The following is a 27,169-nucleotide window of genomic DNA, read 5'->3' on the forward strand; positions in this document are numbered from 1 at the left end:
TTAAGAGATACACACACACACTGTCACCCCCACAGAGAACAGGTGGTTGTCTGCTGTTGGGGCATGGCTTGTGGATTCGGGCCATGGCATCTTAGCAGAAGCCTGTATGCACAACGCCCTGCTTACTGCAGACTGTTTGGTCAAGGATACTGTGCCCTTGCAGGTGTGACGGTTAGGAATGTAACCACAAGGCTAGAGCAAAACAGCCCTTATTGGTTGGAGTTCCCAGTTGCTGCCTGCATGGATGCCACCTGCTATCCAATCAGCATCATGACTTGGGCATGTGGACAGCCACCGTTAGCCAATTGTAAGCCGTTATTGTATGCGCAGGCATCTTGAGAAAGCATATTAACCCTGCTCACCTGTCAGTAAAGTTTGAAGCATTGACCATACCTCTGTGAGGACGCATCAGTGGCTTCCACGCCAAATCCCAGGTTCGTAGGTCTGGGGGCAACCCGCAGAAAAGATGAGAGACTCTCGCCTTTAAGGAGACTCTCACCTTTAGTCTGCTGATTCAGATGAGGAAAGTAAGGCATCAGAAAAACAAATGCTATCAAAAAGCTTTTTTTGCAAGTCTTGCTTTGTGCAACTGTGCCTATCCTGCTTTATACTTCGGCTGTGCTGTGCCCAAAACAGTGAAAGAAAATCTGAGATTCTCATCACAGAGAAATATAAGGAACATTGCACGGGAAAGAGGGAAGAGAAATGGGGTCCTCAAATAGAGTAAGAAACACATAGTAAAGGCAATTGCACTTACCCAAACTCCAGTCAGCACAGCTTTACAAAGAAGGAGGGAAGAAGTAAGAAGTAACATGGCTTCACATTTGCTAAAGCAACTTCAACAGGATGAAATTACTACCGTGAAAGCTTTTTCAAGCCAACATCAATTTCAACAAGGTGGTAAACCTTTCTACTACCCATTCCAGTACAGACTGATAGCAGGAACAGAAGGAAGATGTGCAATGTCAACATAAGCAGATAGTGCTGGTTTGCCAAAGTTACCCTGTTAAGAAGTACTCTGTGGAAGTGCATGAACGGTAATGCACTTCCAAACTGGAACATATCAATGTGGAGAGCCCACAGCCTGTTCAGACTAATTACTGACTAAATCTCTTGTGTTTGTGTTGAGGAAATCCACCAAACATTTCAAAGTTATATATAGTGCTGGAGTTGTCTGGGCATAGACCAGTGGCCTTCTTGGAGAGAAAAGATGCCTTAAAACACTCATGCCAGGCTAGCTGTCAAACCACAAGAGTCACTAAGCTGAAAAAGCTGAACTCTCATCCTCAATTACTTTATATGCAATTATAAAACTGCCTGATGTTCTCACTGGATCACTATAAGGTCTATGGTAATATATAGGATAATAAAGCTCTGAGATACTACAACAATGGCTATCAACATCTACTATGTTAAATGTTTATGCAACTCTGAACAACATTAATTTTGTACCGAATAGAAAGCAGTACTAAAAGACAAAGCTTATCCATGGGTTTTCAAGAAATGTTTCTGTTCTTCTCTTGCAACATAGAATTGGGGCCAGAATTCAGCCATAGTGACTTTTCAGGGAAGCACTGAGTGGAATGGTCTTAGACTAGTCCACATCATAGAAACTTTATTCCCACTGATCTTGAAAGCAGCGCTACTCATAATCTGAAGGTTAAGCATCATATTGCTGTAATTTTGAGTGCATGAGTCAGAAACACATACTGTTGCTGATGATTCCTTATAGAAAATGGGAAGAATTCACATAATGTGATTTTTCCAGAGTACAAATCTCTTTATAAGAAAACTAAAAAGATATAATTCAGAGTTCATTATATGGTTGGCAACCAAAGTTCACAAAGTTCAAATGATCAAACCAGCAGAAGTATAATACAAATGGATTTTTATTGACTGAACTGGATAAACAGTTTTATTTAAAAAAAATAATCAAAAAACCCAAAACCAGCATATTACAAACTGGTGTAGTACCATAAAATTAGTTTGAACATATGGAGATGCCATTTTTAGCCTGCACAGCTCCTGCAGCGCTGTAGCCCATTCTCATTGCATGCAGTACACTTGAGGGCTTTGAATGAGTCTGTAAAGCAGTTCCGAAACACAGACATCTTGCTCCCATGGCACGCTGAACACGGCAGGAAACCAAAGCCCCCGCAAGAGGGGCACTCGTGAGGATGCTGGACTCTCTGCTCAAAGAATGTGAGAAAGACAAAAATGTTACTTCATCAACCACTGCAAGGTCTAGGACATTGAGGACTCTAGAAGGGCTGAGAATGCACATTCTGGTTCCCATTTTGGGCAATACCCACTGCCCCATCCCATGGCAAACCACCGTAGAGAAGACCATTACATCTGCCTTTTCCTTTGGTCAAATCCACCTTCAGTGGTCAGGAGAGGCTTGTTGCAGGTACATAGGTTACTTTATACCTTAGCAGCCTGCATTTATACTTGCCAAAGTACCTAGCTAAAGGGTAACTTGCACACATTACTCAGGTGTTGTTTAGGTCTAGATTAATTCTAGGAGGTATTGCAATTGATTGAATCCAAACTCCAGGCAGTTTATGCTGATTTTATATATTCTATGCTGTATGTGAAGATATTATGACTTTCAGCATTTCCATGCTTATGCTGAACATACTATACCTATTAGAGTTAAAGCTGATGATATAAAAAAGCAATTCAGAGCTTCTGACAAGTAGTGCTCAAGGAAATAAGTGGTATATTCAAATTTATGGTTGTAGAATGCTAAAGCTTTAAGTATAAAGAGGAAAGATCATCAATATTTAGCAGTTATATGGAGAGAAAATTGCTGCAAGTAGGGCTTGGGGCCCCTAAATTATCCCAGTTCCCAAGAAAAACAGTACATTTACTGCATTTTGTATTGGATTAAAGAGAATGGAGAACACAAAAAGAGATTTCAAAGATGTTTTTAAGTTTCAGTTGCTGAAAATGTGGCTAGTCTGTTTAATGATTGCCTTAAAGTTCTATGTCAGAGAAATGAAAGGTATGCCACTATGGGTACTTACCACCACACAATTTAACATTGCAGAGTTGAGTATAGATTTTACAGGTTTATTCACAAAGACAGAACAAAAATCCGTACAATTCCTGATAGCGTTAGTCTGAGGAATTACGTACCACTAAAAGTTAGTGACAAATTATTACTAGAGTATAACAAAATACCTATGGACAATGTAGTACCTGGAGTTTCATCAAGAAAAATGAAAATATTTCTACAAAACAATTAATAGTATTCATCTATCAAACACTCAGATGAAATTGCAAAAAAAGCATTTTTTTCTTTCTGTCCTGTAGCTCATAAACTGGTTGTTCTTCTTCACCAGGCAAACAGCTCCTACTACTATTTCCTTCTCCAGGGACAATGTTTGTAAGTATTTAATGTAAAATAAGCATTCTTTTTATCTCAGGCGTGCTCACATCTTTCATAATTTATGATGATGGCTTACTTCATTGGACTTTATTGCAAATAATCTCAAAATTTTAAGATAATTATATTTTTAATCTTTGCATTCATTATTACTTGTTAGGCTTAAAAATCTATAGATACCTTTCCATGTAGTTAAGGGAGCTAAAAAAAACCAAACCAAAATTTCTTTAGCTCAATTCCTTGAACAACGACCTTTTCTTCTTGAACAGATGACAAAAAGACCAAAACCAAACCAAACACCAAAAGGCAGTGAAGCAGTGATTGTACTCAGCAAGCTGTTATTGGTCTGCCGTACTCTGAGATTTTTTTCTTCTATATGTACAAGGTTAGGACACACATTGGGCTAGATAATTACATTATAGATATTCAATATAGTTAAAAATGGCCAACAGATTCTTCTGTATTTTATACAGCAAAACATACACTGATTCACAAGGCAAGGAAAGCTTTCTGAGTAAAGGAACAGGCTGGACAAATTCAGAAGGTACCACCTGCAGTGCAAAGGGTTAGGGGAGTTCATGATTTACTGCATAGTGTTAAATCCACCTCCTGAAAAAGGCAGAGTTGGACAACACTTGGGCTCAGCCTGACTGGAACTTTTGGAGGAGTTCCAGAAAACTGGCTATAAAAAGCATGTTGGCTTTTCATTGCCAACATGAGAAAAAGAGATACTCAGTTACTGATAAACACAAAGATACATGGTATACAAGAGTTGCTCAAATCATATGCTGTAGTTTGGCTAAATGAAGGGAAAGAAAAATCTTGGATTTAAATCAATTAGCATGTAGCTTTCACTTGCTCTTTTGCAATGTCTTTTACAAATATCAAATCCTCATTAATTATTTTTAATATTGATGTAAGATACTTTTGAAATTTGTGTATTATCTTAATTTGGCTAGGTGTGATTTCAAAATAACACAATAATTAATAACATACATTCCTTTTCTAAGGACTCAGCTATCCATATAACTCAGACATTATGACACACAACTCCCCAAGATGTTCTTTGTTGCAGGATATCCAAAGAAAAACAGAAAATGTCTTGAGCAGCCAATAGCACAAGACTATCAGAAAAGTGATGACCAGCAGGGAACCCAGATTACAGCAAAGCTGTGGGAGCAGACCCACACTTCAAGTGTTCTCAGGGAGTGTGCATCAACTATTCATGGCAAAATAGCAAGCTTGGCCCAGAGAACTTCCATGAACATTGCAAAACTGGAGAAAGGCATGATGACCTGTAACTTGAAATTTGTGCAAAATAGTGTAATTGGAAACTTGCAGCATTTGTCCAGATTTTATAGATGTCCAGCTATAGGTCTAGCCAGAATACAGATATACAGATTCCCAGTACATTCCCAGTACACAGGGAAGTGGTACAAAAAGAACCCTGCCTCATCCAGGCTAGGGTGAAAGTTAAATACCAAAGATGATGTAAAAAGTTGTCAGAAAGAGAAAATTAATTGTCTTTCCTACTATGACAAAAATCAAGAGAAAAGAGAAATGTAAATTTTGGTTTGATGTTGTCACCATTCATGTTTTCTCAAATTTAGTGAGCTGTAATCCTATGATACCATTCATTCAAAGAGAAAAACAAAAAAAGCATTTGGGATCATCAGTTCATAACAGAAGAATATTAAATGCCAAAAGAAGAAAATCTACTTAATTACAAGTAGTCAGTGTATATTCCTTATATTTATTTGCAGAAATACAATTACCTCAATTTTGGTTAAGAGATCCTGCAGTTCCCCAGATTCATTCATTAGTAAAATTTTCTCAGCACCCTATTAAGAAGAAAAACATCAGCCACATTAGCATGACAAAATGAGAGATTATTAGCAGATTTGTGCTTGAAATTTTAAACAGGCTGGGGACAAATTTGACTCACATTAATTATATTGCAATTAGATCAACCTTAGGAAAGCTAGAAGGAAAGAAGAATCTAATCACAGGTCTGATAGTAGTGCCTAAAGTTCATTAGCAGGTGACATATCACATTGCCTTTTTTGTAAAAGGTGACACAACTTGGAAATTCTGTTTGCATTCCCTTTATTTTACAGAGTATCTTTCCTGACAGAATAAAAAACATGTCTAGTTATCATGTCAAAAAATTACAATTATATAAATATACAACACATCAGATAATACAGAAAAATGAGAGGAGGAAATTGTATTTCAAATATTCTGACAGTTAAGCATTGAATTAAGACAAAATTTTCCTAATGTATAACACAAAGAGAAAAAGGGTAATGAAAATACTGTAACAACAATAAAGTCAGACATAACAATGAATAATAATAATTTAGTCTGACTACATTAGGCCTCTGAGGTGTCCTAATTCAGGACAGTACTGAAGTGCTGGGGTTTTTTTCCTCCTGAAAGAAAATGCTAAGAGATCACTGCAGACAAAATTTAAGTGTCAGAGGTGTTATAAAAGCTTTTGTTCCCTTTTCTTCTAATTAGGGGGGCACATTTGAATGTCTATACTTCATATATGTAACCGAATTCATTGAAGACTGCATATTACAAAACACTTGCAGACACTTTTAATCAGTGGATCACAAGAAACCAACAAAAGGTGAGGAAACAGGCACAGATGCATAGGCCTTACTTTGCAGTTAAGGGCAATTGGCCACATCTTGACCATGTGGTGAGTTCATGCTATTGTGCTGCCCCAGTTAGCTAGTCCCTGCAAGTCCAGATTATTAAATTTTATCTTTGAGTTTGCTTCCAGTGTTAATAGAGAGTGTGGTGGGATGCTGACACAGGGCAGAGGTGCAGTGGGATGCTGGCACACATCTCGGATATGTCATTATTTTGAGCTGCCCACGGGCAGCCAAAGGAGCTCTCAGCCCCAGTGCACCACCAACACCTCTCTCCCTGTTCCTGGGAGGCCCAGGAAAAACTGCTGGTGAGCACAGGGAATGGGTATGTATCTCTCATACACCTCTAAATGTCCAACCAGCCACAGTGCCTTGCTGGGCACTACAAAGGCTACAAGTATGTAGCTCAAAAGCCAACTAAAGGCCACCAAACATTGCAAAGGATTTTGTATGACACCCTACTAAGGTTATTTGCCATGTAGAAAGTCTTTTTGCTCTGGCTTTGTACAAAACAGAAGCACTTTTGGCTCTGTGTTTGATGATTTTCATTTTAGTTAAAAAGGAAATTATGAATATTTTAGTTTAAAAGGAAAATATGAATATTTTAGTTAAAAAGGAAAATATCAATGTTTTAGTTAAAAAGAAAATATTAATATTTTAGTGGATGTTGAGTGCCACTTTTTCAGTGAACACTACTCTTGCAGTGTTACACTTGCAAAGAGATATTTTACAAAAAAAGGTATCACACGAGGTAATTAGTTGTGGTTAATTAATCACAGAAGACAGGAGACCTATCAGCTAGCCCTACTTGTGCTGACTCTTCTCTTGAAATCTATTATAGATCATGGGCACAGAATGTACCAGCTCCAACATCTGCATTAGGCTCTCAGTGTCCTCAAGAGAGCAGCTTTTAGCAGTCTGTCGACCCCTTTCACACTCCTCCTCTCATCTTTCTCTGCTTTCACACAGAACAGGCAATGGGAGTGATTGGCACAAGAAAGTGAGGATTTGCCAAGGCAGCCCATGGAGTATTAGCTCTGGACCTGAATACACTGCAGCAGCTTAAGACAAAGCTTGTGCTGCCCATCTGATGCAGAGACATTAAGGATTTGCAGCTTTATTGATAGAATTGCAGCACTGCAAATTCCTTAAATGAGACAAGCCCTGATTTGCCCTCATTTAGGAAAGGATCTCTTCTTTGAGGCAACAGTTGGCAAGAGCATTCCTGAGACTGTTGTTCTGTGTTACAGTGATGTAAGGTTATGCTGACTGGCTTTTACAGCAGCGCAATTAAAAGTCTGACAAGTTTTCCGTTATAGATTTATATTTTAAAGGATTTACAATTCCAATTGCATTCAGCTGTGTTCCTTCCAAAGTAGAAAGCTATAGTTTTTTAAACTAAAAACTAAACATCAAAATGGCTACCAGTGTTTTTAAGTGTTGCAGTGTGTCTTTTCTGATTAATGGCTGCCCTTAGTTTTATATAAATAAAACAGTTTGCAAAAGTTAAGCTTCCCTTTGGATCTCTGAGTCTTAAAACACAGAGCCGATAATTAATAGAGTAATTAAAGCACCTGTTAAATAAGTCCAATATCTGCTTTCTGACCAGAAAGTGATGCCTTTAATTTTATTCCTAGGTTGTGCTCAGTGCACAAATACCCACAAAGGGATGTGAAGCATTAAATAGTCTGTCTGCCCCTCCTGAGATTAACATAAGAAGCATGAGGGGCAGTGACTACAATGTTAAGAGAATCAGCAATGAGAAGTGTGTTTTCAGTTTTGTTAACCAGTTACATTTCAAAGCAGCAGCCTGTCAATCCCTTATCTACTAAATTTGCTAGCTCTCTCCCATTGGAGTCCAGAGACTGCAGCCAGATCTTGCTCTTCTTTTGGCAAGAAAATGACACAAATTTGGTTAAAATATTCAATAGGTTTTCTCGACCATTTTAATTAATAATTTATTTTCCCAATTGTCTCTTGAGAATATCCAGAAATTAGCACCATGTTTCAGGTATTAAATTCCCATATATAGTTCCCATTAACTGCAGAACTAGGACAAATCCAAAATCCACTAAGTTTTCTACTGCCCCAGCTCTGTTGCTCACCTATCTTTGATATAACCCTTTACCATTTTCATGATGTAATTCTTCATCAAGGAGCAAACACAGATATATGGCTCTGCATTTAGCTGCACTAGAATACATGCTGGTTTGGAGAAGCAGCCTTTCTTCCACAGCCTTCCTTATATACAGAGGAAAATTAGCACAGTATTGCAACATTCCTCATGTGGACACATTTTATGTGCAGATAAATTGCATGCCCTATTTCCTTAAAAACAAACTTTTGTTATGTATATAAGCAAGACCTCTTGCCAAGGCAACCAAAAATACCCTCTCATACACTTGACTGTCACTGGACCTGCCACGTTTTTCACTGTGACTTGCCGAGGAGACAGGTTGTATATACCCCTGTCTGTACCCAGAGCTTGCACAGGCTTCAGTCTGCCACACTACACCTCTCACGGCAAGGTGCCCCTTGGCAGCAGGTACACATGGAGTATGAATCAGTGCCTGGAAATCTGCCCATAAACAAAGAAAATGCATATTGCAGTATAATACCAGCACCAAAAATGTTGGATTTCATATGCAAAAAAAGGGAAAGGCTGATGTGTAAAGCTATCAGAGAAACTGAACCTTGCAGTTCCTGAAATGTTAAACTGCAAAATAGAAGAAACAAGTGGGAAAATGTTAGGTCACTTGATGCAATAATTACATAAGTTTTACTGTAACAAAATAATTCATATCCACCCCATCAAGTGAGTTTTAGGAGAATGTGTTTAACAAAATATGGAGGCTGTAGACAGGTACTAATCATATGTGGCCAGTGAAAAGCAGCTAAAAGGAAACTGTTAATTCCTGTTTAACAAAAAAATCTGTTATACATGTATTTTCTAAAAGTCAGTTACAAAAATTGCCTCATCAGTCTTTGGAAATAATCATAACCGCTATGTCAAATAAAATAATTTTACAGTAAATTTCATGCTGCTGTGGATTCACTATAGCTGGCAAAACTAAATAGGAAACATTTTCCTCAAAAAAAAAAAAAGTGTTAAATTCACATATCTAAAAAAAATCAAGTCGGTTTATATGGCAAGAGAATGCTGGAATTCAATCATGTATTCCAAATGGAAAAAGAAAATACATGTATTTTTTAACTATTTTGGTGTCAGTTAACATGTTTACTAAGAATGATTTTATTTGCCTTTTTTTTATGTGCATCCCTTTTCCAGCAGAGTGGATCTTTGCATAACTTAAGCCTTTAACAATTCTGAGTGCCTTTAAAGGAGCAAATGAGTGCTCCATAATGTTTTACTATGTGGCTTTCCATTTTCTGGAAGTAATTTTTTATTCTACATTAGTATCCCAGCAGATGGCATAATTCCATTTCAGATGGAGACTACCTCAGGTGAAAAAGAGGGATTAGATCAGGCAGTAAAGACCATGCTGCAGAAAGAAACTGCAATTTCCTGACAGACTGATATTTAGACAGTATGTGTCAAGAAATACAATGATTCAGTCCTGAAAAAATGAGATTAAAAATCCTGCTGTACTGCAGCATGCAGGACTTTGCTTGACAGGACCTAAATATGATTTTTCTATTGCTTCTGCTGAAGTTACAGATTTGTTTGATTGCCCTTATGCAGGCAGTGATAAATTCCAGAGCACTGTGAATATTTATCCACAGCCCACTGTACTCTTAACAATTTTGTCCATGTTTCTGAATCACTTGAGTACCATACACTCTGTCAGATGCACATATGCTGTTTTCTGGTGGTTTTGTTACTTTTATCTCGTTAAGAATAATCTTGTCACCTTTCAAAAGCTGTTCATATTTTAATTAGGGGTTGGGGTATTTTTTCTCCTTATGACTCATTGAAAAGTGCATGACTTAATATAGATTCTCCTTTGTATTGCTACATTGCATCTCCTTCAAGGAGGAATTTTTCAGGAAATAAATTAGAAAAAAAGAAAAAAGAGAGAGAGACAGAAAGGGAAAAATATTGTATGATTTGTTTACTGACACATCAGGCTTTGTGATTTCTGTGTTGTATTTTGATATCAGGAGCTAATTATCATAACAGGCATTATAGAAATGTCCACTGTTACCAACAAGACCAAATACTGTAATTAGTTCTCAAATGCATTTTAATGAAACACAAGTCTAGCACAGGTTCCAGCTAACAGAGTGCCTTCAGAGTCACTGATGAGAAGGTCAGTGTCCTGGAAAGGTGAATTGACAGAGATGGGGGTGACTATTTCATTGACAGACCTTCCTGATATGCAAAGTTCTCCCCCACTTATTTCTCTTCCTAAATGAATGAATGTCACTTTCTCTGGTGAAGCCGTATTATGAGAGAGAAATAAAAACTGCCATAAAATAATGGGGTTTGCTACAGTTAGCAAATAGAGTGTGTGCACACAGGTCCCTTGCCAGGGCAAGTGACAGGCTCACCGTGGTGCTGTCCTTTCCACCACCCTGCTGCCCAGTTCATGGGCTGCGCAAGTTATCTCTTCTCACACCAAGCTTGGTTTTCTCACCATCACTAGTCTAGGCTAAAGGGCATTATAGAGAGTGATGCTGTAGCAAGCAGCAGTGCCCTCCACCATGATGATAATTAGTGGAGAGTGGTGAGGGGCAGAAACTTCCTCTGGGAGTAAGGGTGAGGCACAACCACAGTAGCAGAGCAAAGGGCTGCTGTTGTCCTGACTGGCCGTGGTGCTCTCCGTGAGCAGAGAAGGCATCTCAGGAACTGTTCCCTCCATACAAAGCTGATTTTCCACTAATAATGTCACTTTTACATTGAATAACTTTAATACTCTCCTTAAACTAAAGTCTATTCTAGTTAACTACAGTGTAGGTCATCAATTTAGGAAAAAAAAAAAACCAAACTGAAAAACAAACAAAAAACTCCCAACCGCATACCAAATCTGATTCTTCATTTTTTTATCTTGTAGGAGGTAGATTTGTCTCTCCCACAGAAAGCTATCTTCCTAATTCACTTCCTTCTTTTCTATACCTCTCCAAAGCATCTCATAGAGTAATTACAGCTTTAATGAGATTGTGTTGCTTTGTTACATTGTTGCTCCTCTGATGCAGGACAAGCTTGTCACAATCTTAAAAAAAAAAAAAGAATAAGCAGTGACTTAATGGGCCATCCATCATACCAAAATGACTCTCTTGCCCAGCTTCACCCACAGTTAAGTAAATAATTTGTTCAATCAATTTGAGTATTTTATCTGAATTCTTTTGAAAAATTGGTCACACACGGACTGAGATTTCCTTGGAGTCAGTCATAACTCAGTAGGTACATTTTTAACATGATTATTAGGTGAGAAAATCTTAGTTTGAATCCTGTTAAATTTTAAACTGCTATAGAATGAAGCACTTCTGCTCCTGACTGGCTGGAAAACTCTCTAACACAGGGTTTTGATAAAAACGTATTCTGTTCTGAAGGAAAAAATCACATTTGTTATAATGCTCAAGGAAGCCTAACTCATGAAGAGCACGTGGAAAGCTAGGAAGGGGATGGGGGAAAATACAAGACAGGGCATTTGACTGTTCATACAGGCCCAATATCTATTATGCCAGATTGTTGGTTACATTACGTTTAGTTACTTAAATGTTTTGTGAAAATGAAAGTGTTAAGTGATACAACAAAATAACCCCACTGTGTTTAAATATAGTTATGCCTTGACAAATCACAGTCTCACAGTTGGTGCTAATTGCTAGCTTTTTACCACTCTATAAAAATGCCTTCTGTGAACTCTCAAGCTGTTTCCTTTGTGCCACTTTTGAGAATCTTTCTTTTAATTTTTTCAGTTTCTGAGAAATACATTTCAAAAGTACAGGCTGGTCTTAAGGAAAAGGTGATTTCAATTATCAACAGGCTTCTAGACCTAGAGTACTAGAGTACAAATGGGGATTATAGTTTTCCATTTGAAGTTTATGTCTTGCAATAGGTCAGAGTTGGGCTGTTTTTCTCTCCCTTCTGTGGTAAGACTTTTTTAAAGTAAGTATTAACCAATTCTCTACCTAAAAGAATGTTCAGTTGATTACAGATACTGATGCAGACTACATCGTCTAAAATTCAATGCATATTTAAACTCTGACCCCAAGCTGTTAGTTTCATATTCAACACAAATATTACTAAATGACACCTTTATGCTATGTGTGTTCATCTTCCTGGGTCAATCATACAAATAGGTTCTCATGAATTTAAAAAAAAAAAAGTCCATCTCTAGATTTTCATGTAGTTTCAACTACAAAAATAAGCTATTTTTTAAGAAAGGGAGGATAGCATAGATTGTATTATTGCCTCTTATTCCCCTCCTGATAGTGTCTCCCTGGTTACCTTTTGCATCTTCAGATCAAACCTACCAGTGTGGATCTGTGCAGCACATACCACAAAGGGATCTCTGCCTTTGATTGTTCCCGTCATTTCAGCATTGTAGGCAATTTTCTTAACACAGTCCTTCTCATTCATCAAAATTTTCATCTGTTCTTCCCAACTACAGAACAAAACAGGCTCATTCTTACTTACCCCAAGATAATGGCCATCAATAAACACAACAGGAAGTGAGGGAACTTCACAGACCCTCCTGCATCTTTCATCTAGTTCTTTTCCATAATCACTGTTCAGAGCAATGTTTTTTTCTTCAAATTTAACTCTATGATTTTGAAAGATCTTTCTAACCAGTTCACATCTTTCAAAAGTTGTTCTCACCACACGAAGACTGGTGGTATAAATTACTATGCGACCAAACTCAAGGACTGTTGATACCTGGAAAAAAAATATTTCCCATTACATTAAGCAAGATGTTAAAAGCTTCCAAGTATTTAGTAATTTTATTTAAAATAGTATTTAAGAAAAAAAAGCCCAGCATCTTAAAAACACAATCCAACATTCAACTTCTTTTCAAATATGAAGATGGAAGGTGAGGAATTGAGTTCTTGCAAACACTAACTTAAGGCGATGTAAGGGTTTTATCTAAGTAAGGTGCAATTTGTCTTTTTCTGTAAAGTTTTAGAGATGGTGAGTCAAGTTATACATTTTCAAGAAACAGAGATATATTTTAGATCCTGGTGGACTTCCAAATATGAATAAATTGACACTGTTTTGCTGAATCTGTTAATACAGTCACTCATTTTTGTGCAAAGACAGTCTGGAAGTACCCAGACTATGACTAAACTTAGCTCAGATGTTGTTGATAGCATCCTTTAAGACAGGACGGGAGCCTAAGCTAGAATTCAGCACGTCCATGAGGCAACATTAACTTAGAATATTTCAGGTGTCTCCAAACTGAACTCGATTATGACTGCAGAGGGGACAGATATATCGCTAAATTTTAATGTGGTTCCACAAAAAATTACTCTAACATCCAATTAACAATAAAAAAGGATATTTTTTGTGTATTCAGTGCCCAATCCAGAGCCTACTGCAGCTAGGGGAGGCAATTCTCTTTCCTGGAAAAAGCTTCACTCTACAATTCAGATTTGACTACAGCCCCACTTTTTCATATGTAAAATATTATACTGCATCTTTCCTTTCTGGGATGAAATCAATTAGATAGTGTAAATACTAGAGGGATTAGTTTGCCCAAGAGAGGGTGATGCATTTTCAAGAAGCCTGAGAGTCATTGCTCTAAACAAACAAAGTATGTTCAAATATATAGCTAAAATCCTAGCTTTTTTTAAAAGGTGGCAATGCATTTCCAAGCTTTCCAAATTATCAATTATATTCAGCAAATTGTACTTATTTATTTCATCAACATTCCAGGAGTAAAAACACAAGTTAGGAAACAAAAAACAAGAATATCTGTAATGCACTGTAGCAACATATGGAAAAAGAACCTCAGGGGATGAATGGACAAATTTTTAATAACATCATGCAGTAACTGTAAAGACACAGTTGTAATATTGGGCTGATGCCATTGCAGATTTTGCTACATAACTAGTCATGATTTAGCTTACTGTGTAAATGCAAAACCCCAAAAAAGTCATTGAAAAAAAACATTTTCTGCTTAGAAAGGTGTTTACAAGGTTCTTCCTACAGTAAAGAGTTCTCAGGAAAAACATTTGCATGTCACAGATCACTGAAAGAGCACAGGAAGTGTAATTGCACACATATGTAACAAGAGCTTTCATCTCCCATCCTGGGAAGGAAGTATATTGTGGTAGGTCAATATTTATTTCTCTTTGAATGGATGTCAGAAATTCAATTTTAGGAACAAATGTTATAAAAAATGGGCTACTTCTTTCCAGCCTGTTTTCTAGTTTGCAAGTCTGTTATACTGCTACTGCAGCATTGACTCTTCTCCAGCATATTGTTCACACATTCCAAGTGAGAGAATTAGCTTGTCTTCTACTTAAAAGACAAGTACTCTAGATAAACACTGCCAAATATTTTGGTAGGCACACATAGGTTGCTCAAAGAAAGAGGAGATCATTGTTTTCAGAAGTAACCAAAAGAAGTTCTTAAAATATTCCTTAAACAGAAAATTTCACATAGTCATTGTTTCTTCCTCGTTGGAGTGGTTATACATTTTGAAGTGCGGAACTATTCAACAGGATATAAACTCTTGTTCCTTCATAACTCTAATCTCTAATGCTTTTTGTTCCCAGACACCAGAGGCTGGCAGCATAGGTACAGACAGCTATTATCTAGTGAAGCATCAGGGCTGTGGTGTCCCTACAGCATACAAATAAGCAGCTGAAGAGACGGAAAAATGGAAAGCTGTAAAGTGATCTGGAAAGATATCAAGTGGAAGGTGTGTACACAGAGTCTCTTTTATGTTTATTCCTTTATTTTTTCCTAGGGTGGAAGTGAAGAAATACCCTTGTTTGCCCTGCAAAGAAATATCAAGAGCACTGACTAAATAGTTTTTTAGGGAAACTTTAGTTTTCTGTGATACAAATGCACATAACTTGTCCCAAGCGTGACTTTATCATAGCAGAGAAATCCCTCTTGTTGCCCACATAGAACCAGACTTGTAATTAAAAACAGTGTTTTTCTTGATAAGAATCTGTGCTAATTCTTATTCTGCTACCCAATTGAAGGGCTATAACCTGTAATATTTAATTACTAACTAGAATATACTCTTAGAATAAATCAGTAAACACTGTACTACTCCTTCCTAGGTTGAAACTGTGACAAAAACATAATATATGGCAAACAATGTAAACAAAGGAATTGAAAGGCCCTTTAGAAAATGAACTTTCATAATTTTATTTAGCAAAATCAAAATTAATGATGAAATTCACAAATGCACATAAAAGGCAATTCTCTGGTTAATGGGCATGACAAAACTTTAATAAAGTTTTTCACTTTAATAAAGTGAAAGTTGGGCAGATGAACACACCCAAAGATTTGGAGAAACTTATATTGACCATTTCCTTTCAGTTCTTGTAAGTGGAAATTCTCATTGAAACGTGAAGTTTATGGATACCAGTTGGCCTGAGGTGGCAAATATTGTGTCAGATTCAGGAAAGCTCTGCACATGGGCCAAGAGTATGCTTCAGAGAAAGTGTCTGCATAGAAAGATTGCCAAAAAAGGGATTTAAATTTTAAAAGGGAAATAAAGTTGCTTTAGTAACAACCCTCTACATCATTTACAGTTCTTACTTTAACTGCACAGTGCTACCATCTCCCCAAGGGTAAGGGGCAGTATCTGCTTTAGTGCATCAATCTGGGGAATGTCAAGTTTGGCAGCAACTGCAGCAGCATGACTTGCATCACTTCACAGCAGAACCACCACTCCCAGTGACTCGGGAACAACTGCCCCTTTTTTATTCAGTCCAGAGAGAAAAAGTATTTATATCACCAGTTCAATCCTATTCATGACTGAATGTGAGAAAAACCAAAACACGGTTCCTATTTTATGCCTGACTCAGGTCTTTTTCTAGACTTCTTTACCAGGTGGATCAGGCCTTTTGCAAATCACAGAACCACAGAATGACTTGGGTTGTAAGGGATCTTCAGGATCATCTAGTTGCAACCCCCCTGCCAATAGTAGGGACAATTTCCACTAGGCCATGTTCAAAGCCCCATCCATCCTGAGTTTTGGTGTACATCTGGGGGAAATCTATCCCTCTACCTTCCCACTGGCATCCATCTGACATGGTTGTGACAAAATATAATAATTAACTGTGTTAATAATTAAGTCTTCTGCAAACAGCATGAGGCACATGGTGTGACTCTTGGGGATGGTTCTCTGCAGGGCTAGGAGTTGGACTCAGTGATTCTTGTGGGTCCCTTCCAACCCGGCATATTCTGTGATTCTGTGAATGTCATAAATGAGGCTAAATTTGTGAGCTCAGCATCAAGAGAGACCACAGAATAGAGGAAGAAACTGTGGATGAAAAAGAGAAGGCTTAATACAGCAAGCAGATGAGCAATAAAACCAACGGATGCAGGGGACTAAGAAAGGGCTGAAGAGATAGAACTAACAAAAAACAGGTAATTAACCAAAAAATCAAATGTTGGGATACTGACAAAAGAAGGGAAGTACAAATTAAATGTAGAAATAAAAACATTAAAAATATGACCAAAAAAAGACAGCGAGTGAAACGAAACAAAATAAATGATAGAACAGAGAGAAGTTCACTGAAATATGACATCTTGAGTCTCTTTTAAAAGAAATCCTGGGAGTCAACAACAACAAATGCATTACAGAATATGTGACTCTCCCAAATTGTTTCAATATTTAGGAGTATTTTTTTTAAAAAACTGTGTGTACTCTGTGTGCTGGGCACAGAATGGCGAGAGAGCAGCCAGGCAGAAAGGTACCTTGGAGTACTAATTGACAGGAAGCTCAACATGAGTCAACAGTGTGCCCAGGTGGCCAAGAAGGCCAGTGAGATCCTGTCCTGTATCAAAAATAGCGTGGCCAGCAGGACCAGGGAAGTGATCCTTCCCCTGTACTCTGCATTGGTGAGGCCACACCTTGAGTACTGTGTTCAGTTCGGGGCCCCTCAGTTCAGGAAGGATATTGAGGTGCTGGAGCAGGTTCAGAGAAGAGCAACAAGGCTGGTGAAGGGACTGGAGCATAAGCCCTATGGGGAGAGGCTGAGGGAGCTGGGGTTGTTTAGCCTGGAGAAGAAGAGGCTTAGAGGTGACCTCATCTCTGTCTATAACTTCCTGAAGGGACATTATAGCCAGGTGAGGGTTGGTCTCTTCTCCCAGGAAGCCAGGAATAGGACAAGGGGGTATGAGCTCAAGCTCTGCCAGGGGAAATTTAAGTTGGATATCAGAAAAAAATTCTTTCCAGAGAGAGTAATCAGGCATTGGAATGGGCTGCCCAGAGAGGGGCTGTATTACCCATCCCTGGAGGTTTTTCAAGTGAGATTGGCCGTGGCACTGAGGGCCATGATCTGGTAGAGGGACTGGAGTTGGACCAAGGGTTGGACTTGATGATCTCGAAGGTCTTTTCCAACCCAATCGATTCTATAATTCTATGATTCTCTCACTGTAGCTTCAGAAATATAAAATATTTGAGAATGACGCTCCTAAAATATGTGTTTGAGAATTTACTTCTTCTGTGTAACAGCTGCCTTGACAATAATAACAGACTTCTCAGCAGCTCTGAAAAAATACAAAAGTCAGGTGTTTCCATGGTGCTTCTGAAAGCCAAATAAATATGTACACTCTAAACCTCCCACAAACTTCCCTGGATTCAGGCCTTCCCCACTGTATCTTATCCCTAACATCTGGATCCAGCTGAAACTGAAGCAGCAGCAAGAAGAGACTGTGTTTCCATATTGGCCTCATAGCCCTGACCAGTCCTGCCAGTCTGAGCAGATATCACTCACACTCCTATTTGTGAGAGGAATTTATAAAATTAATTATTGAATAACAATACTAGATTATTTTATCAGCATATCTGTCATTAATCATTTTCTAAAGGCTATAGATTTTTTTTAATATATGACATTTTTATGTCTGTCTTCCTGGCTTTGAGTGGCTTTTTATCTTCAGACCAAAACCCTCATCACAGACATTTTCGTAGCACACCTAAGAGCTGGTCAAAATCACAGCAGAGAAAGTAATCCGAGTCAATGCTTTTCTGCTTGTAGTGTAAGGACCACTGCTGGATGTTGGGGCATAAGGTAATTGCTCCTGAAACAGTGGTAAGATTTTCTTTCTGAAAATCTTTGTATATGAGCATGTCTGCAAACAAGTAAACAGATAAGTCCAGCAGCAAGAGGAATGACATAAGCCTCATTTTTATTTGCTTGAAAATGAAAATCATGACAGCAACACTACAGAAGTAGTCATGGGATTATTTTTTAATCTTCCTTCTGGGTGGAAGGCATAAACATCAGTTGTGACCTCTCTGGTGTGAAAATAGCTATTTACATTCATATTCACATACAATTAATTTCAATGGTGGTACCACTGACAAATTTGCACTTGATTTTTTAAAAGTACAAAGTAAGAAATGAAAAAAACCCACCAGACCCACTCTATATTTTGCATTATATGCATAACATTAGCAACTGTATTCTAGCAAAAGAGAATATTTTTCTGCTAAGATTAATGAGCTGGTGTACTACTTCAGTAAATGCTGTAAATTCAGTAAATTTATCACTTATGAGATTTTTAAAAGATTTTACTATGTTCAGATATAACATTCAACTAATGTTATTCATGTGGTAGTGAAATGCTTCTGCGATCTAATCAATGGCTGATACACCCTTCTCTGCCTCAGAATATCATCTTTCAACTTCTCAGACTGTTCTAATGAAATATGCACCCTTTGGCTCTGTAATTGGATACTATCAGAGTGGCAGAAGTATCTACTATCCACTAAGTAACTAAGTAGGCTGAGGAGTCTAGAGCACATTATAAACCCTGTGCCAGAGATTCTTCAGGGAGTAAATACAGCATTCATGATCTAAAGAAAATGCTAAGAGAAAAATAATATATTCATATATATATTTTTGCAGGTGCGTACATGCTTTTAATGTATGTGAGAAGTGATGTATGCAGTATGCTTGCATATCTACAAGCTTAAATTAAGCTACTCACTTTATAATTGGCATTACATGGCTTATAGCTTGAATTGGTATCAATAACTGAGTGGCAAGAAGTATTGTGATCTAATTTTCTGTTCACAATCTGATTTGGACTTTCTGTTTACATTTTACAGTCAGGAAAAGAAGGAAAGAAAACAACTTTTACTTTCTTGCAGACAAAAAAAAGAAAGCAATTTAAGGATTTAATTTCTGCAAGATTGAATAGCTTTTATTAGCTTTTAAGTTTTAAAAGGCTTTCAAAACATATACTAAAAGTAATGAATACTTTCTGAAAGATTATCTTAAAGTCAAAAACTATGACCATAATGTTTCCATATTTTTCTACATGACACTTCATCAGAATATACATGTTTTTGAAAATGTATAGCAATTAATGAAAAATATACTTTTCATCAGGTTTTTGCTTATACGAAAATATGCAGAATTCTTTGAATGAGATGGCTGGAGATTGAAGCAAAAACTACAGCATTTGCCATTACAACAACATGGTACAATGCTAATGGTGTTGTGAACCAGTCCATTCTGTCTGTTGGTTGCCTGGTTCAAATTAAAGGTTTAATGTAATTTCTCAGGAAGAATTGTGTCACTAGTAAGAAAACCCCTTCCAACAAACAGATCTCATCGACCAAATAAAATAGGTTTTTTTGTCAGTAAGATATATTCATGCATACAGGAGATATTGCAAGTGGTCCCCACTCACAGTGTGTACTCTTGGTACGAAATCACATTTCCTTCACTGTTTGCAATTCCAACCCTTCATGGGCTCTCACAAAGTGTGCACTTAAATTTAAATTTGTGCTCTCTCTTAAGTGCTTTATTACATTAAGACTACAATCCTGTTTGCATTGTCTTCAAGGACTTGGCACTACATGAACATCCAGTAAAATCAGAACTTTATTAAATTGGGGAAATTGCATTTTAGGGAAGCTCAGTAGAATGAAGACAGATTTCTGCAACAGTGTAAGTCATATACTCAAGTCAAAGCATGTACTGACTTTCTCTTAAATGTATGTATGTAAGTATGGCTCAGCTTTGTGAGTGAAGATTAGGGAAGGGCATTCCCCATGTGGGTGTGCCCTTCGAGCCTATGCAGTGGATTTTTAGATGAGGCTCGGCATGTGCAGAACTGGCCCCACCTTTTAACTCCTAAGGTTCATCTGCCACAGCCAAGTACTAACTGGGGCTGACCCTGCTTAGCTTCCGAGATCTGATGGGATCAGATGTCAGCGAGGCATTTAAATGTCTTTCTCTTAAATATATAGGTTCAAAAACACTGTACTTTTTCTTATGCAGTTTTGGTAAAGTGACTATAACTGCATGACTTGCAGCCTGTGACCCCCTGGGGCAATGGAGTGATATCACCAGTTACCGTCCTCATAACCATCAGCAAGCTGAAATCAATCAATACCAATTTACAAGTGAGGGCATCAACTCCTAAACAAGGTAGCCAGGGCAAATAATACAATATAACATCATCTCTCCTTTTCTGCCACTGTAGGCTTTCCCACATATTTTCTGGCACAGAGGGCAGTTCAAGGGATATCAAAGTGTTCTCATTTCAAAGCAGTAAAAATACATATAATAGCACAGCAAAGAAGTACAGGGCATGACCTGGTCTCTCCCTGCTCTTTGTAATGGTTCAGCCATCGGCAGGTTCAGGAGGTACAGACTACAATTGAGGTCACCTCTTAGTGTCCTGATTACTGTTCATCCAGCACACAGCCATACAAGCACATTACAGTATGCTTTCAGGGGACCTGAGCTCAGATAAGAGAACAGGTTATCTTGCCAGGGTTCACGGGGTTTATACCTCTGCTTCTGTAGAATCTGTAGTCAAACTGTCTGATACAGGTGCAGCACTGCCTTGGGGGTAAAAGTCACTCCTGTTCAACAAGACATAGCAATGCTATGAAGTCAGCCAGTGCAAAATTAATTTCAAATAGTGAAAAATATGTTCAAATTAGTTGAAAGAAGATCCATAACTGTACCTTCCTAATTGGATTTTATTTATCAAGCATTGAAAGGTCTATTGGTATTTTCTTACTAATTTATTTATGCCATTCTGCATATGATAGGAAAAAATGAAACGTTTGAAAATCAGAAGCAAAAGATGATCCTATGATTAATTCTAACCTAGTCTGCAATTCTCCTGGGAAGAAACAACACTGTAATGTAATGCTTGTTTCTTTCTTTAGTTTGCTCATTCCTTATTTCTTTCTCCTCATATTTACCCATTTGACACCTCCAAGAAATCCTTCTCAAATGAAAAAAGAGAGTCTTTTAGAAGACTCTTGGAGATGTTACTCCAGTTTTTACTAGTTCGTAATAAAGGAGAAGCATCTCTTTGTTGTGTAAGAACAATCCCCACAAAGGCTGAAGGGGAAGAGGCAGGAGCTACTGAAAATAGTTTGTCCCCAGCAGTTTACATAAGGCATTAGAAGCTGTTTGAGACAAGGACTGTCCAACATTCTCCTTTCACATTGTGCAGTACTTTGAACCATTCCTATATTTATCAGATGCCAGACAAGTTTTATCTAGACTGTTCTGTGACCTCATGAATTTACTTTAGATAGAGTAGTAGGAAGTAGGTTAAAACAGGGAATAACTGAGCTGTTATTATTATTTAAAAATCCTTTGTTGTTGTAGAGATCTCTGTGAATCAATTTGCTAGTGTCCTCCTCCCCTCTCATCGGCCTTATAAAGACAGCAAAAAAAATACAATATTATGGAGCACAAAGCAAATAGCAATAAAATATTAGAGCTAGACATATGATTTCACAGGTAACCTTTTCTTGCAGTTGACCTATAAAAAAGTTGGACTGTCAAAAACTTTGAAATTTCTGCTACCAACAGAGAAAACTATAGAATCATAGAGTGGTTTGGGTTGGAAGTAGACCTCAAAGATCACCTAGTTGCAGCCTAGCTGTTATGGGCACTAGACCAAGTCACTCAAAGCCCCACCCAGACTGGTACTGAAAACTTCCAGGGATGGGGCATTCACAAGTCCCCTGGGTAACCTGTTCCAGTGCTTCACCACCCTCAAAGTAAAGAATTGCTTGCTAATATCTAATCTAAACCTATTGCTCTTCTATTTGAAGTCATTCCTTCTTATCCTATCACTGTGTCTTTATAACTTAGTCCATATCAGAAAAACCAAACACATAATGCAGTATAGTGCAAATTTCTTAACAGCATTAGCCAGAGAAATTGATTTCACAAAATTTTCAGCAACCAGCACAATCAGTATGCAAAAATAATGTGCAATTATTTTTTTAGGACAGATAGATTCAGTTCTTTGTAATTTACAGCAGGAAACTCCCAGTGCAATACTAAGGCAGCAGTGAGGAAATATCTAAAACAAGTTTCAGGAAGGCATATGCTAACTTTCCCCTTCATTTTCAAAGTGTTGTGGGATCTTATACCAAGATAGACAACTGAAATCTCATATACTATCTTTCAGCCTTACTATGATCTCTCCCACAAAATATGACTTCAGCCAAATATTTCTTTGACTAAGTAACACTTTAAATCAGGAATTGCGTGTTGTCCCGTTGTTGTAATTTCTCTGAGTATATCAATCATTTTAAGCCATGGAAAGAATTGCTCCATTATGATTATTTTATATCAGGTTTTTTGAATAACAATACAGATATATTTTAAGGTTTTTAGTCAGTTCTAATGGATAACCAAGAGTAAGCCCTATTAAATGTGATTGAAGGAATGCCATTATGATTATTTTATATCAGATTTTTTGAATAACGATACAGATATATTTTAAGATTTTTAGTCAGTTCTAATGGATAACCAAGAGTAAGCCCTATTAAATGTGATTGAAGGAATGTCACTCACAGGGCATTCACTAAACAGGTATATTTCATAAAATTATTTTCTAGCTCTTGGAGTACAATTCCTTGAGCACACCTGAATAAAGTTCCATGGGAGTTTCTTAGTTTGTGCCTTTTATCAAAAAATAGTGTTTTCTTCTCAGGTGGGCAAGGTTGTCTCAGACCACATGGGAAGTACACTTGCTTTTTCTGATACTGATCTTCATCTTCACTGAGAGCTTGAGCACTTCTCAGCTTTCAGTGGCAGGGTTATGGCACAATCCAGCCTTGTTCTTCTGTTAGTTCAATAACTATTGTCGGCTCTGAAACAAACTGATTGGGAAAGGAGAGAGTAAACAAATTTAATTGCTTTGAGGCTGCTCATCAAACCGCCAGTTCATCTATTACTCTCCTCTTCCCTCATCAATTTATTTAAGAGTAGCTAGACTTCCTATACAAGAGGAAAGGAAAAGATGCTGGGATTACTTTACTTATAAACACAGTATTTTCAAAATGGCTCTTTTGAGACAGTGAACCGACTAGACCTTAAGATATTTTCTTTCCAGTAAAACAAACTCAGTTTCTCAGTAGGGAAATGTTGCTGTTTCTCATAAGTAGTTTTTGTTTTTCATAGCTATTTTACAGTATATTTAATATGAATATGTTTAATACCTACCTTAACCTGTACAGAACACATTGTTGCTCTGAAAGGTTGTGAATTCCAAATCTCTGTTAATGTTGAAGGCCAGGTTACAGGTGACTATGAGCAACCTGGTCTAGTGAGTGGCATCCCTGTCCATGGCAGGTGATTTGAACTAGGTGATCTTTAAGGTCACTTCTAACTCAAACCATTCTATGATTCTATGGTTTTACATCATGCAAACTCGAGCCAGCACCTGTCCTAAAAATGGATTTTGTTTGGCATTGGGTTATGCCATATTTCCCCTCTGTGTCTACTCTCTATCGCAAGATTGATTGTCGTGCTCTGTAACTTGGCATCCAGCCATGGAAACATTTGTTTTCTAGAGATGCAGTGTTAGTAGGAGAGTTAGAAGCTAGTGTTACTCATGTTTGATTATCTGCTATGTTTGATAAATGGTTTTCAGCTGAACTCTCTGAGTGACAATATAAACAATTTCTCTTAATTTGATGCAATTGTTGGATCCGAAAATTGAAAGCCATACTTCTACAAAATTGTGTTGCAGTGTTACAGGAGATACAAGCTCCCTGATCTGCTTCTTGGGTCTTTGACTGCATAAAAAAATCCTCATTAGGAATTCTCATTATGTGTTAGTACTACTTCTTAAGACCTAGACTGTACCAATCAGGTACAGATGAGGAACTAAATTTAGGAAAATTAAATGGTAAAAACTGAAAAAATTTTGCAAAACTTCAAATTCCCTTGTGGTCAAGACTGAAGTTCTGATGGAAATTATGCTAGCTTGTTCTGGCTAAAACAAAGTTACAAAGAAAATTTGCCATACATGTGTTTAAAATACAGGTATTTTAAAGCTCTAATTGAAAGAATCAACAGATTATTCTTAATGTTGGGCACCAACAGGTGTGGCTGAAATACAATGTGAAAAAAACCCCTACATACTCTTATTTATCTGGCTTTGTCAAAACTTCTGAATTCAAGCTGTAATTGAAAACTCATGTTTCCCTCATCTCTTTTTTCTCTTTACTTCAGAGAGCTGACCAGATTGCAGACTAAGCATCACTTTCCTTCCAGCAAGCTCTTCATCTGTCTTCCAGGTGAAAGTCATTCATTTTAAAAAACGTTCAAAGATGAACACCCCATTTTCCCAGGTCTCTGTGAGAGATTTTATACTTCCTCCAATACTGCCAGCATGCGGAAGCCTTTCTTCTCCTTTCTCACTTCTGGCTTTATTGTCTCAAGACAGAGTACTTCACTGCCACACTTGACATTTCTGGCAGAAATTGAGGAACTGGTTTAAGTGCAGTCCTTACATTTTCATAAGATCTACATAAGGTTAAAATTAAAAGCCTGTGCTGCAGGCAGGCTGCAGGAGTGTCTGGGAGCTAGAGGTTTCCATGGTGCCAGCTCAGAAGTAGATGTTACCTCCTTGTTAAGTTTCAGTAGGGCTGAGCGTATAATGAATCAGCCAAAATGGGACAGAAGCTCGTTGAAGGACTCACCACTAAGCAGATAGATGTCCTCAGATGAAACTAGAGGCATTTGTGGTGAAGAGTTTTCAGATTCCTGGACATGTACACTCTCTGAAAGTTTCACACATATCTTGCCCTTTCATATGAAAATCATCGCCACACATTGCCATGGAGCATGTATAATGCCATCATTTCAGATGAATTCTGGCCATCTGGAACTTTCTATTGGTTGTAGCTTATGTCTGAAATGTTTTGAATTCAAAGCATTTCTTCTCTCTGTGGTAGGTTTTTGAGGAATTCTGTGAGTTCAAGTGTACACATTTACCTAATCATCTTAACAAACACTAAAAACACAAAGTACTTAAAATTATTGCTGAGCCTGTCCACAGCCAACACTTCAGTTTCACAGGCCTCCAAACAATATTCCAAAAACTTACAATCACAGGTCTTCCACTTCCCTTTCACATGTCTCTGTGAATCCAGATAGCAGGAAGCATTCTCCAGCATCTCATGGATAAACAGTTTTTCTCACAGACTCACAGACTATTCTGAGTTGGAAGGGACCCACAAGGATCAAGTCCAACTCGTAAGTCAATGGCCAACATAGGGGATTGATTCCATGACATTGGCATTATTACAACCAAGTTTTAACCAACTGAGCTAGTATTAGTGTTCCTATTTTGTTCCTCTCCAGCCAGTCCCAAATACTGAAAGTCACATTACTTGTGTAATTACCAGCAGAGATTTTCTGAAAACTAATTAAGTTTTCTCAGTATCTACAACCCCGCCAGTAGCATTTGCCATGATTCTAGTTTCCACTGGTTCTGGTTCTTTCTTAGCTTCATCTTTTCAGGTATGTCTACATAATAACTTGACAAGGATGCAACATAATTTCATCCTACCAACTTTGTACTCAGAGAGGTTTCTTTCATTGTATATTAAGCTAATTTTGGCTCCAGTAGCATGTCTGACCTATGCAAAACGAAGAGGATATAACTTCTAAGTTATCCCAGTGAAGGTTTCTGACTGTGTTACATCAATGAGAAAGGAAAAGGAAAGAGATGAATTCCTGCTTTGGCTGTTTTCAGCTGTTTACCTGAAGGCAGTTTTCTGAAGATTTTGCTCACAGAACAGCAGCATAACAGTTTATGCAATGTGCCTTTGACATGAATAAGATACAGGCATTTTAAAATGTCTGTAAAATTGAGAAGTCAAACTAAATGTGAAAACAAAAATAGTCCACAATTTATCATTCTTGCACATTTTCTCTCTACTAACAGGCAACACAAAGTTGGAGAACAGATAAATTGGAGGGTCACTGTTACTTCAGTGTACCTTGAAAACTGAAACTAACTAATGTGAAAGAGAAAAAAATGTCTACTGTATGTCACCTAAAGAAATGTTGCAGTCAGTAAATTAAAAATGTATGGCTTGAGCAGCATAGCATCTGCCTGACTGAAGGTGTGTCTGTAAATAGTGTGGAAGACCAGAAAACTGAAACAGATGGGTCATGAAAAGAATGTTAGTATTAATTACACAATTCTAAACAAGTTGAAAGCTCTGGAAATCTGAGAATAAGTCTCTGTTCTTAGACAAAGATTTGTGCCAGATTACATAATTTAATTTCCTATTGCTTAATATTTATGTGCTACTACCTGGTGATAACAGTTATGTATAGGGGGTATGAAAAATAATTATTATTCAACATTTGATCAATAGTTGTTTCATTTCTATCTCTATCACTAGCAACAGGGAGAAATATACTGAGCAAAATGAGAATTGAACTTCTATAAAATGGAACTTTTTCTTGGGTTTAAAAAATATTGTTCAATTTTTCAATTTTTTTTTTCTGGGCCTTTCTGCTTTTTAGTTCTACTCCAAACAAGAAGGAGATCTGGAAGAAAGAGAAGAGAGCATGTAGGTCAATTTGAAAGAGTTCTGATTAGCACTTGGTGTTAGATCCCCTGACTCAAAAGAATTCTAGACTTGCCTATATTTAGCTGTATGTATAAAATGTTTGAATAAATGGCTAGTTATTTTTCTGGCATAGCTATTTTTCTTACTGTATA

At 37.5% G+C, this 27,169-nt stretch overlaps 1 protein-coding gene across 1 annotated transcript in view; it reads right to left on the minus strand.

Annotated features, from left to right (window-relative positions):
- Window positions 1–2,009: 2,009 nt before the first annotated feature.
- The window catches only part of GRXCR1 (glutaredoxin and cysteine rich domain containing 1), a 37,309-nt gene continuing 12,149 nt past the window's right edge, over window positions 2,010–27,169 (minus strand). Inside the window, exons 3-5 of the mRNA XM_071555204.1 lie at window positions 12,653–12,892; window positions 5,167–5,232; window positions 2,010–2,189 (exon numbers count right to left, since the gene is read on the minus strand). Coding sequence (XP_071411305.1) covers window positions 2,010–2,189; window positions 5,167–5,232; window positions 12,653–12,892 — 486 coding nt within the window. The remainder of the gene's footprint in view (window positions 2,190–5,166; window positions 5,233–12,652; window positions 12,893–27,169) is intronic.

Source organism: Pithys albifrons, chromosome 5 (genome assembly GCF_047495875.1).
Source record: "Pithys albifrons albifrons isolate INPA30051 chromosome 5, PitAlb_v1, whole genome shotgun sequence".
Classification (NCBI taxonomy): domain Eukaryota; kingdom Metazoa; phylum Chordata; class Aves; order Passeriformes; family Thamnophilidae; genus Pithys; species Pithys albifrons.